The sequence below is a fragment of the Phyllobates terribilis genome, unplaced genomic scaffold (genome assembly GCF_046119375.1).
Source record: "Phyllobates terribilis strain yellow unplaced genomic scaffold, ASM4611937v1 Scaffold_3__8_contigs__length_932513732, whole genome shotgun sequence".
NCBI lineage: Eukaryota > Metazoa > Chordata > Amphibia > Anura > Dendrobatidae > Phyllobates > Phyllobates terribilis.
The window spans coordinates 187,578,408-187,605,130 of record NW_027362763.1 but is presented as its reverse complement, the minus strand read 5'-3'; the positions used below and the strand labels follow the sequence as shown (position 1 = coordinate 187,605,130).

The 26,723-nt window shown below is 40.4% G+C and overlaps 1 protein-coding gene across 1 annotated transcript; it reads right to left on the bottom strand.

Annotated features, from left to right (window-relative positions):
- Window positions 1-431: 431 nt before the first annotated feature.
- Window positions 432-25,254, bottom strand: NRROS (negative regulator of reactive oxygen species). The gene is made up of 3 exons (XM_073674361.1): window positions 24,674-25,254; window positions 9,125-9,248; window positions 432-4,293 (listed from the first exon to the last, which is right to left on the bottom strand). Exons 2-3 carry the CDS (start codon window positions 9,230-9,232, stop codon window positions 2,356-2,358), a joined length of 2,046 nt encoding a protein of 681 aa, XP_073530462.1. The 5' UTR covers window positions 9,233-9,248; window positions 24,674-25,254; the 3' UTR covers window positions 432-2,355.
- Between the last annotated feature and the right edge of the window lie 1,469 nt (window positions 25,255-26,723).

Sequence of the window (26,723 nt, the reverse complement as noted above, 5' to 3'; positions counted from 1 at the left end):
TCCATTTACAGACCTTGATGTATGGACTGCATTCTTATATCAATGCAGTTTATAAATGTTAGAAAAATGTTTCGCCTTTTTTAGCTCCTGCTGACTCTGCTTGGTTTTAGAGTCTGAATCATCAGCCAACTAAGCTAGTTCTAAGGTGCGCCTCAGTTCCTTAACTTTTCATTGTTTTTGACAAACTGTGACAGTCAGAGCATTTGTACTCCTTGTTTGTACTTGTTTGTGTAAGCTCAGAGGGCTGGTGACATGGCAGAAACACTCCTGTGATAAAACAAACAGACAGGGAAATGTGTTCCCACACATAAACAAGCAGTTGAGAGTTCCCAAACATTTCTAAAGTATATTCACTTTTGCTTCCTTCCCTGGCCAGGAGCTGTGTATGGGTGATCATAAACTGGAGCAGCTCATCATAGTCGGACATAGCAAATAACACAGTACATAGCAGGTGCATATTTATAAGAGTATCTCAGCACAGGAACATTTTTTAAACACATCCAATTGAATGACTTATTAATATTCAAAGAAATATTGATTAAAATGTACTTTTTTTCATATTATTTTATTATTTTATGGGTATAATTAAGGATCAGTGTTAAAATGACAGGTTTCACTGAGTCATCAATTTTCTTATACTTTTACTGTAAACCAAAAGTATAATTGTTATTTTGCTAATTTTACCTTGGGGCGGTGTTCTAAGCTGTGACATCTACCAATAAGTTGGTAACTCCAAAACTACCCTATTACTCTAATGGCTAAGAGTCTCTGAACATAAATATTCTTTTTATTCAGAGGTAGATGCGACCACAGTTCTATGTTGCCATCTAAGATTTTACAGATAATATTAGATAACAGAACTACTCATAACTGCATTGGTTCAGCTCAATGTCAGGCTGGTGCATAAGGTGAATTGTGTTGCAATTTGTTGAGTTTATAGATGTCTAATGAGTAAACTTTAAGTATTACATAATCTATACATTTTTAAGAATAGGCTCACTATTTAAAGGGAATCTGTCAGCTCAAACTGATTCTATAAATGAAGCACATAGCCCTGCAATAGCTATAACCCCTGAAAAATTGCACTTTTACAGTTTAAATCCTTGCTATTAGTCTGCACCAACTGAAGTTCAATCAATATGGTAATTGGGGTGCTCGATGCACCCTTGGTGTGGCCAAGAGGCTTAGTGCCCTGTTCCGCCCACTGGTTTTGCTTGTCTCCGCCTCCCTCACAGTGGACAGTGCTGAGCTTTCTCTGCAGACACTTCTCACTCCAGGCAAGCCAGCACTGCCAATCATCAGTGATTCAGGCTGGGACTTGCAAAACCAGTGGGCACAAAGGGGCACTAAGCACCTTGGCAACACCAAGGGTGCATCGAGCACCCTAATTAGCATATTTGATTAAACTTCAATTCTTACAAAATGCAGATAGCAATTAGAACACCAAATATGAGATTTTTACAGGAGCTATAACCCTTGCACATGCTAAGTTTACGCTGTCAGTTTGTTTTGGATGATAGACTCCCTTAAAAGTAGCACTGTCATTAGAGTTCAGCATACAAACTGTAAAAGTTATTAAATATGTCTTTTAGACCTGATGAGACAGGTGTAGTTAATCTGACAATTCATTTCAGAATGGATGTATAATCCCTTTTGAAAGTTTAAACTCCTTCTCCATCAACATAGCCTAACTGACGGCTCCTAAGTGTTCTTCCTCCCTGCTGTGATCCTACACTAAGTACAAACTGCATCTGTCAGTGAGGCCGGGTGGGTGGATACTAAATACACTTGGACTCATGAGCTCATAACATTCTTATTTTATATCTGGTATAAACGATAGGTATACGGCATTCTTGAAGAAGAAAGGAATTGGGTGCTCAAGAAGGGTTTACCCCATGAACTTGAAAAAGATGAGCGCTCGGCACAAGGTGATTCGATTCACCATTCCATAGCGTGGACATACTACACTATAACTCTTCTTATACTCATTGCAATCTGTGTCTGATGAAGGCCCATGTTGTAGGGCTGAAACGTCACTGACTCACTTTTTGGATTGCCTGAATAAAGATTCACTACACTTATTGGGGGCCAAGCATCTCTCATCTTCTTCATATTTTATATCTTGATTATACAGACATTCTGACATGGTTGCTCAAAGTAAATACACCAGTCTCATCAGGTATAAAATATCTATTTAATAATGTATGCAGCTAATATTTTTTTTAATCTTCTGATAGGTCTGATTCTTAACAAATACATTATGCATGCTTACCATTTTTCCTTCTAACAAAAAAATGTATAGCACCACTATCCCTGGAATAGTCATTCTATATTTTTGGCTACACATGCTACATCTTAGTAGCTTGAGGATGTCCTGAAATGTTTCTTGAACATTTTAAGCAATGGTTTCTTAAATAGAAGAAACAAAAGGATAAAAGCCACCAACAAAGTCAAACAAATGGGAAGGGAAAGTACCAGTGACAGCAAAGTGCCTCCATTTCTCCAATGGCAACTATGAATAACAGACTCGGGAAGGTCCTGCACAAACATATAGTTGTTGGTGAAATTACACGTGATCTGCTTGAGATCGGGGATGTTGATACTCTTGGATGTGGTAAGTGTCTCATACCAGCTTAACTTACAGCAATCAAATGAGTTTCCACTTAGATAAGTGGTAATGAGGCTCCTTATGAGAGGTTGGTAAGAACTAGATACCGGTATTGAAGTTAGCTTGTTTTTGTGGACATCCAAAAACTGAAGAGTAAGATCCATTAATGACATGGGGAATGTAGTGAGGTTATTTTCTGATATATCAAGGGAAGTCAAGCTCTTGAACTCAGAGAAGTCAATGTTGCTTACAAAGTGTAAGCTATTTCGGAGAGAGAGAGACTTTAACATTTTGACAGTGTCTTGCAAAAAGTCAAGGCTCATAAGTTGGTTGTCTGAAACATCCAGATATGTTAATGTAGTTCCATGGAAAATAAATTGTTTGCCCAATTTTAACCCACATCCTGACAAGCGAAGATGCTGCAGAGATGGTATATTCCTGAGGTCCACACAGTTCGGGTAATCAACCATATTGGTTGAAGAAGAACACAGGGAGATATGGTTATTACTCAGATCCAGGTTGCTAAGACTGTTCATGGTATGGAAAATCTTACCGGGCAGATCCTGTAGTTCATTCTGGCTAAGGTTAAAGTAGCTTAGCTGTTGAAGGCTGGAGCTACTCTCTTCTAAGCTTAGCCTTGACAGTCTATTATTACTAAGATCCAAAAAATGAAGATTACTTGTAATCTGTTTACTTGACAAATCAAATGTTTCTAAGCAGTTCCAGTTCAGTTTCAGATAAGACATAGATGACATTGCAGCAAGAAAATTATCAGGCAAGTAATCAAATTGGTTTCTGCTAAAATCCACAACACTTAATGCAGAGAAGTCGCTTAAGATGTCCCCCCACAGATAAACAGTGGTGATATTGGACCCGTTGTTTTTAAAAATGAGGAAATCCGCAGAGGAAGAATATTCATCAAAATGTTTGCTATAAAACCTCATTTTGTTATCAGACAGCAGCAATGTATGCAGGTGATGGCTCTTTGGCAAAAATGGAAAAAATAACAAATGGTTGTGAGAAATGTCCAACTTCTGCAGCTGGAAGTCAACATCCACTTCCCTTGAGAAGAACCATTCAATATGGTTGTAGCTGAGATTGAGCATTTGTAACTGCATCAGACTAAAGTCCACAATACATGGCAGCAGGTTGAAAGCAAGGTTCAGAGTCTTCAGGTTCACCAGACTGTCAAATGTCTCTATTCCAATCTCATAAATATAATTCCATTGAAGGCTCAACTCTTTTAAGTTCCTCAGACCTTCAAAAGTGAACCGATCCAGACGCATGATAACATTATGGTCCAGATTTAGATATTCCAGGGATGTCAAATTTGATAGAAGAGTAATTACCATGTCCTCATTAAGAGCATTTCTGGAAAGATCCAACCACCTAAGAGATGAAGCAGAACTCAAGCCTGAAGATACCAAAGTATATTTACTGAAGATAGTGTTGTCCTGTAGTGATAGTGACTCCAGCTTTGAAGTGTGCCTAAAAGCATTCAAGTCTATATGACACAAGCTGTTGGATCTTAAACTCAAATTGTTAAGATTATGATATCGCTGCAAAGTATCATCGTCTAGACTTTTCACACTGTTGTGATCTACAAGCAGTTCTTGTATATCAGATGGGAGGTCTTGAGGAATTGACGTAAGCTGTAAATATCTGCAATTTGCGGCTTTGGAAACCTAAAGAATAGTCAACATGTTATATGATATATGCAAGAAAATAAGACAATATATTATTGAGTAATGACGGCCACACAGGTAACAGATGTCATTAGCAGTGACTTACAGTACTGGTCAAAAGTTTACTCACCTGTTGTTGAACTGATTTTTGAATGTGCACATTGTACATTCAGACTGAAGGCAGAAAAAACATGAGGAAACACATGGAGCAAATAAACAAGTGTGAACTAAAGAAGAATATGTGTTAACCCTTAGAATTCTGAATGTACCCCCCTTTTACTCTGATGACAGCAATGCAACCTTTTGGCATTCTCTCAAGCATCTTCATCAGGTGGTCACCTAGAATGGCTTTCCAACAGTGTTGAAGGAGTTCCCAGAGGCGCTGAGCACTTCTTGGCTACTTTGCCTTCGCGATCCAGTCAATTTCATCCTAAACCATCTCAGTTTGGTAGAATTTTGTGATTGTGGAGGACGTGTCATCTGATGCAGCACTTGTTACCTCACGTTCTTGGTCACATAACCCTTTTATAGCCTGGAGCTGTATTTTGGACAATTATCTTGTTGCAACAGAAATGATGGTTCCACTGAGTACAAACCAGAAGGGATGGCATGTCATTCCAGAATGCTGTAGTAATCATGATGGGCACCTGTGCCTCGAATTTGGAATAAATCAACAACAGTGTCACCAGCAAAGCAATGTCACACCATCACACGTTCCCCTCCATGCTTCATGGGGACACCACAAATGTAAAAAACATCTGCTTACTTTTTCTGTCTCTCAAAAAGACATGTTGGTTGTTACCACAAATCTCAAATTTTAACTTTTCAGACCACAGTGCAGATTTCCACTGATCTAATGTTCAGTCCTTGTGTTGCTTAGCATAAACAAGTGTCTTCTTCTTGTTCTGGTCCTCAGTAATGGCTTCTTTGCAGCAGTTCAACCATAAAGGCTTCTCACAGTCTCCTCTACAAACTTGATGTTGAGATGTAACGGGCACTTGATGTCTGTGCATCATTTATGAGGGTCGTTATCTGAGATGCTATCAATTTGCGGTTTCTGAGGCTGTTAACTTTGATGAACTTATCTTCTGCAACAGTGGTAATTCTTTGTCTTCCTTTCCTAAGGTGATCCTTGTGAAAGCTAGTTTCATTTTAGTGATTGATGGTTTTCATAACTGCACTTGAGTTTACCTACAATGTTCTAATGCCACAATTCCACCAATCATGGTGTCCTAAGGACACTGTGAATGACAGCTCAGTCGCCCTGTAGGATCAAGGGAGTGCTGGGCTGTCAGTATTGTGAATGACAGCTCAGCTGTCCAATCTGGACGGGTCTGCGGGGTTTCCTCCAGGTGTCACCCATTGAGGGTGATTACTTAGCTGTTTAGCTGGCTGACAAAGATCAGAACATTGCCAGTTGTACCTTGCTCTATGGTGTGTTTGCTCTGTGTTCTAATCTTTGTTGCCGGACCTTGGGTTTGCCTTTTGACTACTCGTTTGCGCATTACGCACTACCCCAGGCGATCCGACTGATGCCTAGCCCCCACGCCTTCAAGCGTGCTTTAAAAACCTATCTCTTTAAACAAGCCTACCACCTCAACTACTCAGTAAACCAACTTTACCCTGTTCCCTCCTTCTAAATATTATTCAGAATCTGCACCGTACTAATCATCTGTCTCCACACCCTCCATGCACCCAATACTTGATTATTGCACTTAAGCATACTGGCTGATGACCGGATCATGCAGCTTTATATGAAAATCCCTATTTATTATAATTGTCAGACCTGAAATAACAAGCACTTTCCACCTATTGTGTCCCCCCATTTCCTTGTAGAATGTAAGCTTGCGAGCAGGGACCTCACTTCTGATGTAACTGTTTAAACTGTCTTAACTGGTAATGAATTTATTGTCTGTATATGACCCCACTTAATTGTAAAGTGCTGCGGAATATGTTGGCGCTATATAAATAAAAATTATTATTATTATTATTTGTATTACCCCTTTTGCCTTTGACGCACTCTGACCTTAGTTACCTGACCCCAGACTTTACTTCTAACTATACGTTTGTCTCATCCCTTTGTCTTTGACATACCCTCCTGACTTTTGACCTCAGACTCCTTGACTTCCCCGCCTCATAGCTTGTCCATGAGAAGTGACTCAGCGTCACGTCTAACAATTTCTTGGATTCGACTGATCTTAATATCTTATAGTAATGAACTGTTGACTCTTTTCACTTAGTTGAGTGATTCTTGCCATATTCTGGCTTAGATATGTTGTGGAATAGGGCTCAGCACTGTATGAAGCTGAGTACAAACATCTGATGGTTGAAAACACTTTATGTATCCATGTGGTTCCACAAATGAACTCTGAAGAGGCATACCTGTTTATTTGAAGCTATTCCAGGTGACTGACTACCTGATGAAGCTGCTTGAGTGAATGGTAAGGGTGCATAAAGCAGTCATCAGAATAAAAGGGGCTTACTTTTTGGAAACTAAGGTAAGACATAGTCTGCTTTATTTCACACTTCTTTCTTTTCTTCTTGTTTCCATATTTGTTGTTTTGTAGTTTTGCTTCCTTCAGTCTGATTCTACAATATGCACATCCCAAAAAAGAACAAGTAAAACCATTTCATGAACAGGTGTTTCCAAACTTTTGACCGGTACTGTAGCTGCCATGGAGAAAAGAATCAGGCATGTGAAAATTGTGATACTCTCATATACCAGCAGCCAATTTAGCCAAAATTATGGGATTCGGGCCATTTAGACATTTTAATACAAGAGGCAAGTAAACATAATGATATAGTATTTCTACAATATTTCTACAAATGTATGTTTTCTATGTTTTTCTACTTGCTACTGCTTTTTTATTTTTTAATTATTATTTATTCATTTGGTTTTTGTTTTATCATCATATTCAGAGAGGTATAATTTTTTCATCTACTGAGCTGTGTGAGGGCTTGTTTTTTTGTGGGAAGAGTTGACATTTCCATTTTGGAAGATTATAACACTTGAATACGGGATCACTCTAAGCACAGGATTTATTTGTGGTCTTTATTTTTAAGGATACACAAGTCTGTATGAAATAAAATGGCAGGGAATACAATTATATTCAACTTTGGAAAGTTGATTAATTTTATATTGAAAACCCCTTCCTGATATTGGACATGCTGGTGCGTCCAGAGTTGGATCCCGTCAGAGCTTGTATCCTTCCAAGTAATGGCTGTGATACAAACAGCCAGAATCTGTCTCTATTCTGAGCTCCGTTCACTGCTTTGAACCACTTAAATGCAAATGTCAATCTCTGACAACAGTTTTTAAAGTGGAAGGATGGTCCTGTGGCTGACGTTAATGGGAGACCGTGATTTTTACCATATAGTGCAATACTCTGACATTGCAGTATACAGTGCAAGAGATTGGGCAATCACAGGTTCAAGTCCCCTAAGGGGACTAACATAAAGAACAAACAAAAAAATAGTGCAAAAAATATAAAAGTTTGAATCATCTCCCTTTTTTCACCATTAAAAAATAAAGAATTATAAAAAATACACATGTGTGGAATTGCTGTGACCATAAAAGTCCGTTCTATCAAAATATAAAATTAATTAACCTGATTGGTAAACACTGTAATGAGAAAAATAAATGCCAGTTCACCATGCAAACAACAATTCATCAGACAGCTCCTACAACCAAAAAATAAAAATGTTACAAGTATTTGAATATGGTGACACAAGCAACATTTTTGCTATGAATATCTAAATGTTTTGCTCCACTTAAACATAAAAAAAGATACATATTTGGTATCTGTGTAATCATACTGACCTGGGAATCACGTTGACAGGTAATTTTTACCAAATAATAAATACCGTTAAAAAAAACCAACCCAAAATATAATTGATGAATTGCTTTTTTTTCACAGTTGCACTGAACTTAGAATTTTTTTTTTTTACATACATGCATTGAATGGTAAATTATTTGGTGACATTCAAAACTAGGACGTTTCCCACAAAAAAAACAGCTTTATCTACAGAAAGATAAAAAAAAGTTATAGCTCTTGGAAGAAGGGGAGGAAACAACAAAAGCACAAAAATGGAAAATCGCATGACGTAGAAGGGTTTAACGGGAATCTGTCAGCAAGTTTTTGCTACCTCCTCTGAGAGCAGCATAATGTAGGCAAAGAGAACCTGAATTCAATGATGTTTCACTTAGTTTACTGGGTGCAGCCGCTCTGGCACAATCAGAGTTTTTAGATTTAGCAATGAAGCAGAGCTGAGAAAGCTAACCTCGCCCACACCAGGCTCTATATATACAATGTCTATACACAGTGAGCTGCTTATCATAGAAGAGGAGCAGAGTGGGATGAGTGACCGCATACCTGATAGTCACTGCAATGTTATTGATCAGTTGATTAAACTTTCAGTCTTACAGTTTGGTTTTGCCTTACAAATACTGATGTAAAATACTGACCAAATACTGAACGTGTGAACGTTGCCTAAGTAAGCAACAGCACACAGCTTGACATGTGATACATCATTGAATTTAGTGTTTTAACCCCTACCTCATGCTAACCTTTACACAGTAAAAACCTGCTGACAGATTTTCTTTAAACTGAACAAGTATGTTACAAAAGTGCAGCCTTTAGTAGTTTGTTTCATATGACCTGATGATTTACCAATATGGAAGATAAAAGGTTGCTCATTAATAGATAATGAAACTGATAACCCTTTCATATATACGGCTGCATCCTCATATATTACTATGTCACATTTAAAATGCTGACTGAATGCGCAGACTTTACCATGAGTGAATCCGGTTTGGGACAGCCATACTTACCAGTTGGCAGCCGCTTTGTGAGAAATGTTTTGCTCCATCAGCAATATTCCTCCAGTGTAATAAAATGGACATGTAAATCAATAAGCACCAAAAGGACACAATGGCCATATCATCAGTAGATGTCCTGCCGAAGCAAAGGAGACAGTCGTGACTTCTGTGGTATCACAGCTCAATGTGCTATACAGGACACATTTACAGGGTGATATCTTACCATCTCCTATACATGTAAGTAAAAGTTGCTAAAAAACAAAAACTTAAGCAAACACTAGTGATTAAAAATATACAAAAGGTGACTGTATATATATATATGTATGACAGTGGTGACCATGGCCTCCTCCATGTGATTTTCCTCAACTGTATTGAAGAATTGTAATAGGAAAAACGATGATCCAGCTCCACAGACTTGAATAATAAAAACAAATGTCTTTTATTTAGAATTGATTAAAAATATCCAGATGGCGATAATGTAACTCCAGCTGTTTTTTTTTTCTTTTCCCTTTCCATTGAAGAATTGTGCATACAATAATCTACGCAAAGTGTCAATGTGATGGATACATACAGTAGGTAAGATATAAAGTTGGTCATAGACCATAGTCAATTTCCTAAAATACGACCAACGTTGAGACCTTGTAATTATGGTAAGAAAAAGAAAACATAAAATATTTAAAATGACAGTTTTTGTTGGTTCTTCATTATAATCATATCATCATTATTACATACATTTATCAATCTGACCAGAGGTTAAAGGAATTGTCTACTTTGGGGAACAACCTTTCCATTTCTAACCCCTTTTTCTATTACAGAGGTGGCCATGTTGTGGCTCATGGGCCTCTTCTCAGAGGCACGTGACTCTCCAGCCCCATGAATGTCCAGAATTAAGTGTATGTTACTGCACAGATTGGTTTTGGAAATGATTGCTATATTCAAAGGGTTCGTGTTAGCATAACATATAGGGGAAGTGATCTCAACCTCGGCCGGTTAATTGGGCAGCATATAGAAAAATTTCCAAGTTGAACGTGATGGCGTTTTCAGTGATACCATTTTATTTTCTATACGACTTAACTTTTCTATGAGGAAGAAAGAGTTGTATTTGTCGGTGGCACTGTTTTGGGTACACGCAACCTATTACCAATGTTTTGTTAACTCTTTTTGGGAACATTTAGAAAAATAAAAATATAAATTCTGCTGTTGTCTTTTGATATTTAAAATGTTACGCTTTTAATTTGCTGTACAAATAAAGTGCTTACTTTATTCTGTGGATCAGTACGATCATGGCGATACCAAATTTATATTTTCTTACTTTTACACAATAAATAATGTTTCAAAAATATATATTTTTGTATCACCATATTCTGAGTCATAACTTTAATACTTGTCTGACAACAGAATTATGAGAGGGCTTATATTTTGCGGGAAAAAATGTACTTTTTGTTTGTCCCAATTTCAGGTATATAAAACTTTTTGATCACTTTTTATTATTTTTTTGTGAGGAGGAATGAACACAATAGCAGTAATTCTGGAAATATTTATCATAGAATCATAGAATGGTAGAGTTGGAGGGGACCTCCTGGGTCATCTGGTCCAACCCCCTGCTCAAAGCAGGATTCACTAAATCATCTCAGACAGATGTCTGTCCAGCCGCTGTATGAAGACTTCCATTGAAGGGGAACTCACCACCTCTCGTGGCAGCCTGTTCCACTCATTGATCACCCTCACTGTCAAAAAGTTTTTTCTAATATCTAATCTGTGTCTCCTACCATTCAGTTTCATCCCATTGCTTCTAGTCTTTCCTTGTGCAAATGAGAATAAAGATGATCCTTCTACAATGTGACAGCCCTTGAGATATTTGTAGACCGCTATTAAGTCTCCTCTCAGTCTTCTTTTTTGCAAGCTAAACATTCCCAAATCCTGTAACCGTTCCTCATAGGACATGGTTTGCAGACCGGTCACCATTCTGGTCGCTCTTCTCTGAACTTGCTCCAGTTTGTCAATGTCTTTTTTAAAATGTGGTGCCCAAAACTGGACGCAGTATTCCAGATGAGGTCTGACCAAAGAGGAGTAAAGACCGATAATGACTTCACGTGATCTAGACTGTATGCTTCTGTTAATACATCCCAGAATTGTATTTGCCTTTTTTTGCTGCTGCATCACACTGTTGACTCATGTTCAGTCTGTGATCTATTAGTATACCTAAGTCTTTTTCACATGTACTGTTGCTTAGCTTAATTCCTCCCATTCTCAATAAGCTTTTTTCATTTTTTATTTTGTTTTTCTTTTAAACACCATTTACCAGTTAGTATATCTAACGTACAACTTTTTCCTGTTGGACAATACAATAATGAAAATACCAAAGAAATTTTTTTTTTTAAGTTTTACTACTTTTGATAAAAAAATAAAAAAAATCACACGAGAAAAAAAATCTTTTTTTGGTCGTCATTTTCTGAAAGGCATAATTTTTTTATTTTTCCATAGACAGAGTTGTGCGAGGACTTATTTTTTTTGAGGACAAGTTGTAATTTTCAATGGTGCCATTTTGGGGATTCATACAACTTCCTGATTATTTTTTATTTCAATTTTTTTGTAGGGGATAAACAAAAATCGGCAATTCTGGCATTTTTTTTTGGTATTTTTTTTTTGCATTCTCCGTGAGGGATTAGTAGACATGTACAGTGGGAAAAATAAGTATCAGATACACTACTGATTTTGTAAGTTTTCCCACCTACAAAGAATGGAGAGGTCTGTAATTTTTATCGTAGGTACACTTCACCTGTGAAAGACATAATCTAAAAAAAATCCAGAAAATCACATTGTATGATTTTTACATAATTAATTTGCATTTTATTGCATGAAATAAGTATTTGATACAACAGAAAAACAGAACTTAATAATTGATACAAAAACCTTTGTTTGCAATTTCAGAGGTCAGACGTTTCCTGTAGTTCTTGACCAAGTTTGCACACACTGCAGCAGGGATTTTGGCTCACTCCTCCATACAGATCTTCTCCAGATCTTTCAAGTTTTGGGGCTGTCCCAGGGCAACATTGAGTTTCAGCTCCCTCCAAATATTTTCTATTGGGTTCAGGTCTAGAGACTGGCTAAGCCACTCCAGGACCTTGAAATGCTTCTTACGTAGCCACTCCTTAGTTGCCCTGGCTGTGTGTTTCGGGTCATTGTCATGCTGGAAGACCCAGCCATGACCCATCTTCAATGCTCTTACTGAGGGAAGGAGGTTGTTGGCCAAAATCTCGCCATATAAGACCCCTTTCATCCTCCCTTCAATACGATACAGTCATCCTTTCCCCTTTGCAGAAAAGCACCCCTAAGTATGATGTTTTCCCCACCATGTTTCATGGTTGGGATGGTGTTCTTGGGGTTGTACTCAACCTCCTTCCTCCAAACACGGCGAGTTGTGTTGATACCACAAAGTTCTATTTTGGTCTCATGTGACCTCATGACCTTCTCTTATGCTTCCTCTGGATCATCCAGATGGTTATTAGTGAACTTCAAATGGGCCTGGACATGTGCTGGCGTGAGCAGGGGGACCTTGGGTGCCTTGCAGGATTTTGATCCATGACGGCATAGTGTGTTACTAACAGTAATGTTTGAGACTGTGGTCCCAGCTCTCATCAGGTCATTGACCATGTCCTCCTGTGTAGTTCTGCCCTGATTCCTGACCTTTTTTATAATTATCCTTACCCTATGTGGCAAGATCTTGCATGGAGCCCCATGCCGAGGAAGATTGACAGTCATCTTGTATTTCTTCCATTTTCTAATAATTGTGCCAACAGTTGTTGCCTTCTCACCAAGCTGCTTGAATATTTTCATGTAACCCATTCCAACCTTGTGCAGGTCTACAATTTTGTCCCTGGTGTCCTTAGACAGCTCTTTGGTCTTGGCCATGGTGGAGAGGTTGGAGTGTGATTGTGTGGACAATTGTCTTTTATACAGGTAAAGAGTTCAAACAGGTGCAATTAATACAGGTAATGAGTGCAGAGTAGGGGGGCTTCTGAAAGAAAAACTAACAGGTCTGTGTGAGCCAGAATTCTTGCTGGTTGGTAGGTGATCAAATACTTATTTCATGCAATAAAATGCAATTTAATTATTTAAAAATCATACAATGTGATTTTCTGTTTTTTTATTTTTAGATTCTGTCTCTCACAGTTGAAGTGTACCTACGATAAAAATTGCAGACCTCTCCATTCTTTGTGGGTGGGAAAACATGCATGATCGACAGTGTTTCAAATACTTATTTTCCCCACTGTAGCTTTATAGTGCAGGTCGATAAGATTATAGTGGTGCCCAATTGATACCAAGTTTATACCATTATGTTTTATTACTTTTGCACAAGAAAATCACTTTAAAAAAAAAATCTCTGTATAATTTTCTTATATTCAAAAAGCTATTTTTTTTTCATTTTTCCAAGTACAGAGGGATTTTTTTTTACATAATGATGAGATGTACAGTACAGACCAAAAGTTTGGACACACCTTCTCATTTAAAGATTTTTCTGTATTTTCATGACTATGAAAATTGTACATTCACACTGAAGGCATCAAAACTATGAATTAACACATGTGGAATTATATACTTAACAAAAAAGTGTGAAACAACTGAAAATATGTCTTATATTCTAGGTTCTTCAAAGTAGCCACATTTTGCTTTGATGACTGCTTTGCACACTCTTGGCATTCTCTTGATGAGCTTCAAGAGGTAGTCACCGGAAATGGTTTTCAGTTCACAGGTGTGCCCTGTCAGGTTTAATAAGTGGGATTTCTTGCCTTATAAATGGGGTTGGGACCATCAGTTGTGTTGTGCGGAAGTCTGGTGGATACACAGCTGATAGTCCTACTGATTAGACTGTTTGAATTTGTATTATGGCAAGAAAAAACCAGCTAAGTAAAGAAAAACGAGTGGCCATCATTACTTTAAGAAATGAAGGTCAGTCAGTCCGAAAAATTGGGAAAACTTTGAAAGTGTCCCCAAGTGCAGTTGCAAGAACCATCAAGCGCTACAAAGAAACTGGCTCACATGAGGACCGTCCTAGGAAAGGAAGATCAAGAGTCACCTCTGCTTCTGAGGATAAGTTTATCCGAGTCACCAGCCTCAGAAATCGCAGGTTAACAGCAGCTCAGATTAGAGACCAGGTCAATGCCACACAGAATTCTAGCAGCAGACACATCTCTTCAACAACTGTTAAGAGGAGACTTTGTGCAGCAGGCCTTCATGGTAAAATAGCTGCTAGGAAACCACTGCTAAGGACAGGCAACAAGCAGAAGAGACTTGTTTGGGCTAAAGAACACAAGGAATGGACATTAGACCAGTGGAAATCTGTGCTTTGGTCTGATGAGTCCAAATTTGAGATCTTTGGTTCCAATCACCGTGTCTTTGTGCGACGCAGAAAAGGTGAACGAATGGACTCTACATGCCTGGTTCCCACCGTGATGCATGGAGGAGGAGGAGGTGTGATGGTGTGGGGGTGCTTTGCTGGTGACACTGTTGGGGATTTATTCAAAATTGAAGGCATACTGAACCAGCATGGCTACCACAGCATCTTGCAGCGGCATGCTATTCCATCCGGTTTGCGTTTAGTTGGACCATCATTTATTTTTCAACAGGACAATGACCCCAAACACACCTCCAGGCTGTGAAAGGGCTATTTGACCAAGAAGGAGAGTGATGGGGTGCTACGCCAGATGATCTGGCCTCCACAGTTACCAGACCTGAATCCAATAGAGATGGTTTGGGGTGAGCTGGACCGCAGAGTGAAGGCAAAAGGGCCAACAAGTGCTAAGCATTTCTGGGAACTCCTTCAAGATTGTTGAAAGACCATTTCCGGTGACTACCACTTGAAGCTCATCAAGAGAATGCCAAGAGTGTGCAAATCAGTCATCAAAGCAAAATGTGGCTACTTTGAAGAACCTAGAATTTGCATAGTCATGAAAATACAGAAAAATCTTTAAATGAGAAGGTGTGTCCAAACTTTTGGTCTGTACTGTAGATTTTAGTGATGCCATTTTGGGGTGCAAATGTCTTTATGATAATATTTTATTTAGTTTTATGCAAGGCGGAATGCACAACAATGGCAATTCTACTGTAGCATTTCATATCTTTTTTTTTGTGTCAGTCAATGTTTGGAATAAATAATTATATATGTTAATTGTACTTGTTGATATAGCAGCAAAAAAAAAATTCTAATTTTTTTTACTTTTACAAGTGAATTGAGCAAAGCCGCGCACATCCAGTTGGAATGTGGTTGGGAGTATGCATATCGCATACTTGCGGTCACATGGCCACCCGATCCCACCTCTAATACTGGAGAATCCTGGACAATCCCTTTAACTTCTTTACCACCTTGGGTTTTTCCATTTTTTCCTCTCTTTCTTCCCAGAGCCATAACTTTTTATTTTTCCATCAATATGGCAATGTGAGGGCTTGTTTTTTGCAGGACGAGTTGTACTTTTGAATGACACCTTTGGTTTTACCATATCGTGTACTGGAAAACGGGAAAAAAAATTCAAAGTGCGGTGAAATTGCAAAAAATGTGCAATTTCCAATTGTTTTTTTTTTTTTTTACCATGTTCACTAAATGCTAAAACTGACCTGTCATTATTATTCTACAGGTCATTATGAGTTTGTAGATACCAAATATACATAGGTTCTTTCTTATTTAAGTGTTGAAAAAAAAATCAAAAGTTTAAAAAAATAAATTAAAAAAGTCACCATTTTCCGAGACCCATAGCGTCTTAATTTTTTTGGATCTGGGGCCAGGAGAGGGCTTAGTTTTTGTGCGCTGAGGAGACATTTTTATAGATACCATTTTTTGGTAGGTACGATCTTTTGATCACCCGTTATTGCATTTTGATCGGATTAATTATTTTATATATTGATAGATCTGGCGATTCTGAACGCGGCAATACCAAATATGTGTATATTTGATTTTTTTATTGATTTATTTTGAATGTGGCGAAAGGGGGGTGATTTGAACTTTTATATTATTTTAATTTTTTTAAATATTTTTAAAAACATTTTTTTTTTACTTTCCACTAGCTTCAATAGTCTCTATGGGAGACTAGAAGCTGCAATCATCCAATCACTTGTGCTACACACAGCAGGGCTTCATCCCTGCTGTGTGTAGCAAAAATGCTCATTGCAGCGACAGCTGGGCGGCGCTCATAGCATATTCCGGCAATGACAACCGCAGGGATCTCCTGCAGACCCCGGGTTGTCTTGCCAACCCATCGGCGACCCACAGTCATGTAACACGGGCACCGATGGGCGGGATTAGTGATGCGTTTCTGGTATGCACGAGTTAAATGCCGCTGTCAGAGATTGACAGCGGCATTTAACTAGTAAACAGCCATGGGTGGATTGCGATTCCACCCTTGGCTGTTAGGGGCACATGACAGCATATGTATTAGTCTCACAAGGTGACCTGAATATTCAGTCTCTTGACCGCAAAAGTAATACTCTGTACTAAATATGCAGTATATGAGAATTATCTAGTGCAGAGGAAAACATATCATTGGTGCAACCTATGCAGCTGCACAAGGGCCTAAGAGGTAAGTGAGTCACTACCACCTCAAAAGCAGGTGGAAAGGTGCATTATGATGAGTAATTGGACTTCAAATAGCCCATATAGTCTTTTTACACTGGGGCCCTATTATGTCTGTATCAGACCCTGATCCATTGTTACACTGATAGACTACTTAATAGACCTGGTCTCTTACACAGTCTATTAGGCTTTGATCGGATTGTTACATTTCTGGTTGTCATAGCAATCAGCGGCTCCCAACACCAGGAAGCCAATGAAATGACAATAGGGAGCAATCTCTCTATCACACTCTTTGACTGCGGCAAGTAAATTAATTAATTAATTAATTAATTAATTAATTGAGCTGCTGCAAACACTGGCAACCATCACTTCCCTCTGCTCCATCTCTGCTAGCACAGGGAACTAAAGGCTACTAAGCAGCATTCATCCTAGGGTTATGATCACAGGGTGATCCTAATGGCCTATTATCAATTAGGACATGAATAACCAGGGAAGTGTTAAAGCGTACTTCCCTGGTAAAGCGTGCTTCTCCTGCTTGCTGCTGTCCTGAGGATATCTCTGGAGCTCCAGTGCCCTGTGAACTTGAAAAGACAGCCTTGGTGGCCTCGTGTTCGATATGGTGCCCAGAACTGGACACAGTATTCCAGATGAGGTCTGACCAAGGAGGAGTAGAGGGGAATAATTACTTCACGTGATCTAAACTCTATGCTTCTCTTAATACATCCCAGAACTGTGTTTGCCTTTTTTGCTGCTGTATCACACTGTTGACTCATGTGCAGTCTTTGATCTATTAGTATACCCAAGTCTTTTTCACACGTGTTGTTGCTTAGTTCTATTCCTCCCATTCTGTAGATATTATTTTCGATTTTCTTGCCCAGATGTAGAATCTTGCATTTCTCCCTGTTAAATACCATTCTGTTAGTCGCTGCCCATTGTTCAAGCTTATATAGATCCTTCTGAATACTTTCTCTGTCTTCTCTAGTGTTAGCTATCCCTCCTAGCTTTGCATTATCTGCAGATTTGATTAGTTTACCTTCACCCTTATCTAGATCATTTTTAAAAATCTTAAAAAACACGGGGGCCAAGACAGAGCCTTGTGAAACACTCTTCCAATTGGATATGCAACTATTTATTACTGTAACATACCTGGCGGCGTCCTTGCATAGTGGTCCATCTCCCACTGTGCAAGAGCGCGCACTTGATCTCCAGTCCAGAATGTCTCTCTGGCTTCCCTCCATGCTGTCTGTTTGTGTCTGTTTCTGCTGCTTAAGGGCGGCGCCCGATCACTTCCTGCTTTTTGTACCTGCTGTGGGTCACACCCCTTGTGCGTCCTCAGCCTATTGCTGTCTGTCACCTGGTATATAACCCAGCTGCTCCAATCAATCCCTGCCTGAGCATTGTGTTTCATTCAGTGTGTGCTTTCACTCTGAAGGTGCCAGGTCCCGTTCTGTGTTCTCTTGTCTGCCTATCCTGGAGGCTGTATTTCCAGGCCTGTCTGAACACGCTCCTAGCCTGTTCCTCCCGCCTTCTAGGGGCCGATTACCTAGACCCGCTCCTGTATCTTGTCTTTCCTGTCTGAACACGCTCCTTGCCTGTTCGTCCCGCCTCTCTGGGGGCCGTATTTCCAGACCCGCTCCTGTATCCCACTGTAGTGTCGGTCTCCTCCGTACACTCAGTTCCAGTCTGAACTCTCTCCTATCTTTTACCTGTTTTTTCTCTATGTCCGTTCCTTTCCTTTTTCTGCAGAGTCTGAACTCGTACCTAACTCCTGCTTGTTGTTTCTGTACTCCCGTTTGTGAGTTTGTGGTCCACTCGCTACTTCACTGCAAGTACCCTGTGGGTATCTGGCTCTGCCTCTCCCTTCCTGTCTGTTCCGTGTGAACAGAGCCCTGTCCCCCCTTCTCTGCCTTGCTCACTGCTCCGGCAGCCTTGCTCCACTCTGACCCTTTTGCTCACTGCTCCGGCAGCCTTGCTCCACTCTGACCCTTTTGCTCACTGCTCCGGCAGTCTCGCTCCGCTCTTATCCTTTTGCTCACTGCTCCGGCAGTCTTGCTCTTCTCTTGCTCACCGCTCCAGGCGGCCTCGTCCTGCTCTACTCTTGCTCACCGCTCCAGGCGGCCTCGTCCTGCTCTACTCTTGCTCACCACTCCAGGCGGCCTCGTCCTGCTCTACTCTTGCTCACCGCTCCAGGCGGCCTCATCCTGCTCTACTCTTGCTCACCGCTCCAGGCGGCCTCGTCCTGCTCTACTCTTGCTCACCGCTCCAGGCGGCCTCGTCCTGCTCTACTCTTGCTCACCGCTCCAGGCGGCCTCGTCCTGCTCTACTCTTGCTCACCGCTCCAGGCGGCCTCGTCCTGCTCTACTCTTGCTCACCGCTCCAGGCGGCCTCGTTCTGCTCTACTCTTGCTCACCGCTCCAGGCGGCCTCGTTCTGCTCTACTCTTGCTCACCGCTCCAGGCGGCCTCGTCCTGCTCTACTCTTGCTCACCGCTCCAGGCGGCCTCGTCCTGCTCTGACTCCTTGCTCACTGCTCCGGCAGTCTCGCTCAGCTCTGACCCTTTGCTCACCGCTCCAGGCGGCCTTGTCCTGCTCTACTCTTGCTCACCGCTCCAGGCGGTCTTGTCCTGCCCTGCTCTCGCTCACCTCTCTGGGCGGCCTCACTCTGCTGTGTTTGTCCGCCGCATCTGTGGTTCTGTTCCTGAGTCCCAGTGTGTACTGGGTCCTATCCCGCCTGTGTTCCTACCTGCTAGTGCCTCCCTGTCTGCACTCTAGCCGTGCTTGCCTGTGCCCCCCTGCCTGCATACCCGCCTGCCTGCATACCAGTCGTGCCTGCCTATACCCACCAGTCTGTGTGCCAGCCTAGCCAGTCTGTTCCTGTATTCCCCTGTGTGGGTCAACAGCCGTGTCCGGGGTCTGTCCTGGAGTAGCACCTGGTCCCTCTGCTCGGTTCCTCCTTGGTGCACTGGCGTCGTATGCCGTCGTGCGACCCTGGTCGGATCGGGTGAATACCTAGTTACGCCCCTCCAGGCATTCACTCTCCAGCACGGTCCAGTGGAATCACACGCACATGCCGCTCAGCATTGCATTACAATTACCAATCTTTGAGTACGATCACTGAGCCAGTTATGAATCCACCTAACTGTAGGCTTATCAATCCCATACTTGTTCATGTTTTCAATAGTATGAGATACTTTATCAAATGCTTTGCTGAAGTCGAGATATTCTTTATCTAGTGCATTTCCCTGATCCACCCAGTCAGTGATTCCATCATAGATGCCCTTTTCCAATCTTCTCCTGTTCTCCAGGAATTTTCAAAGATTCTGACTAGTGATTCTTCAATTTCCTCTGCTATCTCTTTCAGTACCCTAGGATGTAACTCATCTGGACCAGGATATTTAAATTATTTTTAATTAGCTAAGTGTTCCCTTGTCGTCTCTCTGTTTATAGATAGTGTGGATTCTTTCATTCCTTCTATAGCACAGTGAAGATCAGTTGATATTACATTTGCTTTCTTAGAGAACACAGATGCAACATAGGAATATAAAAGTTTGGCCTTCTCAACATAATTTTTGACCATTTCACACTTTTCATCCTGTAAAAATTGTATAGCCTATTTCAATTTTCTTTTGCATTTGACATACCCCCAAAATCCATTTTTATTAATTTTTGGTCTCCCTTGCAAGCCTCACTTCATTACTGGCTTTAGCTTTTCTAACGCTTGCTCTGCATTCTCTGCTGAAAGCATTATATTCTTGTTTCGATATGCCCCCATCTTTCCATTTGATGTACGTTTCTTTTTTTCTGTTTTAGCAACTGTTTAAGTTCTGAGTTCATCCATCCTGGTCTCTTCAAATGCTTCCAATTTTTCCTTCTTTTTGGGATTATTACTGATATTGCAGTGAGAATTTCATTTAGCAAAATCTCCCATCCTTCTTGGACATTTCTGTCCTTTAGAACATCCAGCCATTGGACCTTTCCTACCCTCTTTCTGAGTTCATTAAAATCTGCTTTTCTGAAGTCATAGTAACATAGTAACATAGTTTGTAAAGCCGAATAAAGACTTGTGTCCATCAAGTTCGACCTGTTAGTTCTGTAATTGCTAAAGTTGATCCAGAGGAGGGCAAAAACCCCAAATGATTTAGCCAATCTTCACCTGAGGAAAAATTCCCTCCCGACTCTGAAACCAGCAGTCAGAATAAATCCCTGTATCAACCTACTATTTTATTTTATTTTTAAGTATACGCTGAAATCTGCCTGGTATCTAGAAATGCATCCAGTCCCCGCTTGAACTGGTGTAGTGAATCTGACATTACCGTCTCCTCACTCAGTGAATTCCATATTCTCACTGCTCTTACTGTAAAGAACCCCTTCCTATGCTGGTGCTGAAACCTTTTCTCTTCCAGTCTTAGTGAATGCCCTCTTGTTACCGCAATATCCCTCCTTTTGAACAAATCCCTGGCAAGGTCCAACCTTAAAGTCTAAGTCCTCGCAGGTCTTCCTCCTCTTATAATCCAAAATTGGAGGATAGCATGATTGCTGCCTCATAAATTCCCAGCCACCTTTACTTCCTCAAACATTTCCTCCCTGTTGATAAGAATTAGGTCCAAGATGGCAGATTATCTAGTTTTCTCTTCTACCTTTTGAAAGATAAAGTTGTTAGAGAGAGAAGATAAGAATTTCCTGGACCCATTACTTTTGCCTGAGAGAAAATCCCAAAAAGTATCTGGATAGTTAAAATCTCCCATGATCACTATGTCGTACTTTTTTGAAAACAAAGACATCTGATGTAAAGAGAGTTCATCCATATCTTCAGTCTGTCCAGGTAGCCTATAGTAAACACCTACGATAGTGTCCTTTCTGTTCTTCTCTCCTTGTATTCTTACCCAAACAGTTTCTACAGAGCTACCATTCTCTGAAGCTTGGATCCCTGTGGAGCTATACACTTTCCTGACATACAATGCAACACCTGCGTGTTCAGGATCTGCACACACTTTGCATTCTGTGGCATTTTACACTTTACAATAAGCACAATACATCAAGCAGTAAGGGAAAGTTATCTTTGCCAGAATGCTGTGCATTACAGAGAATTGCATTATTAGAAGCCAGTTTATAAGCTTCACGGTATGTTCACACTTGAGTTTTGACATTCCTTTTTTGTGTTCCATTTTTAGGAATAGACAAATGGAACCCATGTAGAAAGCAGATCTATTGTATAACGGATGGAAATGCAATCAGAGAGACTCTATCAATTGCTATGATGTCTCTCTAGGATCCATTTTGTGTCAGTTTTTACAATGGAAGAAAAAGTTTTGCATGAGGCATCTTTTCTTCAATTGTAAAAACAGATACATAATGCAACCCATACAGACGCCATAGTAATTAATGGGGTCCCTCTACTTCTGTTTGCATCAGCTATGCGACAGATCTGTTTTTTTACATTAATTGCGTTGTTATTTTTCCCAAAATGGAAAAGAAAAACAGAATGTTAAAATGCAGGTGTGAACGTAGCCTAATTAGTATTTCTTGAGTGTTGCTCACAGCATATGACTGGACAGGACCAGAGAAAGATCAGAAAATAAAAATATTTGCAAATTCATTTTACTTTGTGTGTAGATTTTGATGTAAGGCTAAAGAGGTTCTTCCATTAGGGCATTTAAACATCATGCCCTATTAGCCGGAGCTGAAAGCCACTTCCAACAGTGTCTTACACAGAGGATTGCACAATGCAATAATATGGGTGCCATGTAAAACTATAATTTCCCTGCAGAGACCTATATAGGGTACATTATTCAAGTGAACAAAGCTTTGTTAATATATAATAGCTCATCAGTAGGGTTTTCTGCTGGTGCGGCCACCAGGTCCAGATACGATAGGGCGATCTTGGAAAAATGGCCTTTGTAAACAGTCCCAACTTTCGGTATAGAGGATATCAGAAGCCTTTAAGTGTAGGTGAACATTGATTTTTGAAAAAAACCAAAACGGCCTTATATACAATAGCCTTCACAATGTACACAGAACAGTCATGCGCTCTCATTGGTTGGTAAAACTCTATCCCCGAAACAGTCATCACGGCACCATGTAACCTCTCCCTTAAGGTCAACAGCACTGTTCCCACTCTCACTTTCAGAAGTTGTAAAATAAGTAATAACAGCAGCAATCATTGCATTATCCCTATGTCCTTTCAATAATTAGTGCTCCCTCTCTTCCATCCTAGGATTATGATGCTCTGTTATCCCTTGTAGTCACATCATAGTCTCCTTTCCCTTTCATACTAGCCACAGGAGAGGCTTTCCACGGTAGTCTCAGAACTATCCTGGTCTCCACAGTTCCCTTCCTTCACCTATAGTCACAGCAGTGCCTTACTCTTGACTCAAGTCACGTCTGAGCTGCTGGGGCTTTGTTCACACTGGTGTTGATAGTTCAGTTTATAATGGCAGCTGTGGCACTTTACTGGATCAATCATATTTAAGCAGCTCATAACAGACCACATCGACTTATAATGGTGTCCAGTGAGTTTTATTGAGGTTTCTGTAATTTTGAAGCTGCGTGCTGCGCTATTCCTGCTGACAAAATAATTGGCAACCATGACAGATTCATTAATAGAAGATCGTATAACAGTGTGAATATACCCAGTGTCAAAATAGATTGATACAAGATGTACACAAGATTGCCAACCATCCAGGAATTCCTGGACAGTCTTTTAAAAAAAAAGCACTTTTTTGCCCTGTCCAAAAAAAAATTTGAGGCGTCCATTATTTTTTTTAAGGGCAAAATGGTTATACAGATTATTTTGACTGTAATTTTCATTAGTTTACAGTGAACCCAGCTGATGTCTTCATATCAGAATTAAGGGCTGTACACATGGGTCACTAATAATCATAATGATTTATTGTAGTTTTACAATGTGTCTGTAAAAAATATTGTCTGGCCGTGATTTTTTCAAAAAGCCGCCGAGAAAAAATAAAAAGCCAAGTTAGCAACCCTGGAAGTAGTAAGAAGAAGCCCAGCGGGAGCAGTCTGTGACCACCTCTGCCAACGTCCTGATGGTAGGCTCACGGATAGCCATGTGGGCATGAAGGCTTGTGGGGACCGGCCAAGAATTTCCCATAGAAAAAAAATATTCTGTTGAAATACATTGTTTAACTACAAATCTTCCCATATACTGTTTTCCTATATGCCAAGTTTTCACATGGTGACCTGTTCAGCTTTTGGGATTCTGTGAAGGAAATGTTTCCTTACTAGTGAGCGGGGGACCCTTTTCACATGGAGGTTGGTGCTATGGCCAGACAAAAGATTTCCTTGCAGTGGCCGCCATTCACATGAATAGCGGTCTATGTAATGGATGGACAGGGTGGATCCACGCTTATACAGAGTGGATCTCTAATAGCGGGTCCAGAGAGGAGGATCTGCCCTCCATGAGATTGACACAAACACCTTTTATCTATTTCTCCACATTTTTAGTCTATAGGAACGTATGACTTTACATACATAGCATTATAGCATTGAAGTTTTGGCATATTTATTAGCCATTTTTTTTTTCTGGAAATGAAGCTTGCACTGGCTGTGGTATTCTTCATGGAATTCTTTTTTCTACTTTATAGATTTCTAGAGACTGTTTAATCTGCCATTAGCAAAAAATCTAAAGCCACGTGCAGAAAGACATGTTGAAATTAGTAATTAATTAATTCTTTGCAGGAAATTTTAAATGTATTTTTAAAGAAATACAACGCATAAAAACCTATGTAAACCTGCCCAAATGACATATTTTCTTATCTCCATTGATACTGGAGTAAGGGGATGAAAGCCATAACTAAGGTGAGTGAAGTGCAACATGTAACACGCTGGCGATTGCACTTATAATATCTTTTGACCTACAGTGACCCACATCTCATGATATAAGGTGTGTCTATACGCATAGTTTAATAGTGCAACTCCTTTGATTCATTCATTTGCTTGTGGGCTCCAAAACCCCAAAAGACACAATAGGAGAGTCACTTACCGCACATAACTGAGAGCGCACCATCTTGGGTTCCACTTGAGCTGCTCGGGGCCGCAGGAATGAAAGAAGAAGTGGTGTCATCACATTGAATGACCTTGGGATGTAGAATTGTAACTCATCAGCAAAATCCAAAAAGCAAACCTACACCATTCATATGAAACTCTTTCGTGGAGATCCTTGCAGAGGAGGTGAAGAAAAATCCCACAGCTTCAGCCATGCAAAGATCAGCAAGAAAAGTGACCTAGTATTGGCAGATCTGGAGGTGACCATGGGCCACTGAAGGCATCTGCAGGATGTTACTTGAGGCTTGCCCGCTCAGTTGAATAGCGAGGTGTACATGTGGTCGGCTTTGGCACATTCTGAAGCAGAACTGCACATTTCTTCCTTTTAGAGGTTATTTTAGTTCTTGCGGAAGGAAATAACGGAAACCAAAGTCACATGAACTGCTGTGAAATGAAAAAAAAAAGTTTGAGAGCAGTCACCAGGCTGTGTGTCACCTATAGATACTTCTTCTTTTTCTTCTTCTGGGTATAAATTCATTTGCTTTAGAACCTCAAAGACTTTTCTGGGTGACTTTGGCAATATTTTTTTGCAGTGTTTAGTGTCACATTATTCTTAAGTCTATTTACATGAACTGGCCAGCCAGAGCTCGTCTAGTGGGTGCGGCCTCACTCCATACACTTGTATTGAGCGAGGCCACGCCCTCTAGATGACCACGCCCACTGGACGGCCGTGTCACTAGATGGGGCGTGGCCTCACTCAATACAAGGGTAGCAAGCAAGGCTGCGCCCACTTGACGGCTTCTTCCCGGTAGTATGTATATCGCATACATTATCGCCGTTCCTTGCTCAGAAATCTTTGTAGCTCATAGTGCGTGCGCTGGGGGGATTCATAAGTCTGCAGTCACACAGAATTACTGCAGACTTATCAATTTAGACCAGACAACACCTTTAAAGCTGGACAAACCCTTTAAGATGGTGTCTGAGGGAACGTGACACCATTCATTTGTTTATTTTTTAATCAGATTCATACAGAGGTAATTCTTATTAATAACAGAAAAGTATGGCTGTATAATAAACTTAATAGCAAGTGGGGGTGATTTCTTAAAAATTAAAGGGGTTGTCTACTACCTGGACAATGTGAGTGCCTGGTCTTCCGTAGCTCATGTGACATTGTTATGCCACCTGAGCCCTGCAGCCAATCAGCGGCTGTTATTAAGCTGTTGTGCTTTAAATTCTTCCACTTGTGCTAGGTTTGCTGGAGGGAAGTGAGAGCACAGCAGCCCAATAGTGGCTCCTGATTGGCTGCAGGGCTCACATGGCATAACAATGTCACATGAGCTCCAGGAGACCCAGTGCTGACATAGCATAATAGCATAATAAATCGCCCCTCCCAGTAAGCCCATAAATTGATGTTTTTTCCAGGCTTAAATCTATTATATAATTCCCCTATGGTCACAGTTGCAGCTTATACAATGCCATACTGACGTTCTACCCTACACTGAGAAAGAGAGGAATCTAAATATACTGTATAAAGTAATTTCCTGTATGATGTCATCACTGAACTACATAGCCCAGCAAGTCTCTCTGTCTCTCGCTTCAGAGCTTCCAACATTTGTCCATTAATTATTCAAATAAATCAAACAGTTAATTTTGCTGAGGGAAGTCAGACAGATATTTCCCACTATTAAATGCTGATAGCTACAGTATATGAAGCACAGGCTGCACTGCTTTCTGTAGGGCAGCAAAACAATCCTGTTGTCTTGCTCATAGGAAGGCGACGTCAAGTTTACAGCCCTGCAGCCAATCACTGAGCTCAGCTCATGTATCCAGGGCGAGCTACAGAGCTCAGTGATTGGCAGCAGCATTGTCGCATCATCACTGCTGCAGTCACCCATGAAAGACTGTCTCAGTTTGCTTTTTTTACATCACGATACCAGTGGCCTAAAAAAAGTAGACAGGGCATAACCGTTATAATTAAAAGTTTGCACACACTGCAGCAGGGATTTTGTTCCACTCCTCCATATAGATCTTCTCCAGATCTTTCAGGT

Bases quoted from the DNA above. Each gene is read 5' to 3' on its own strand.
- NRROS (XM_073674361.1), bottom strand. From the start codon at position 9,232: ATGGCCATTGTGTCCTTTTGGTGCTTATTGATTTACATGTCCATTTTA. The intron at 4,294-9,124 runs GTAAGTATGGCT...ACTATTCTTTAG, and splicing joins CACAAAGCGGCTGCCAACTG to GTTTCCAAAGCCGCAAATTG.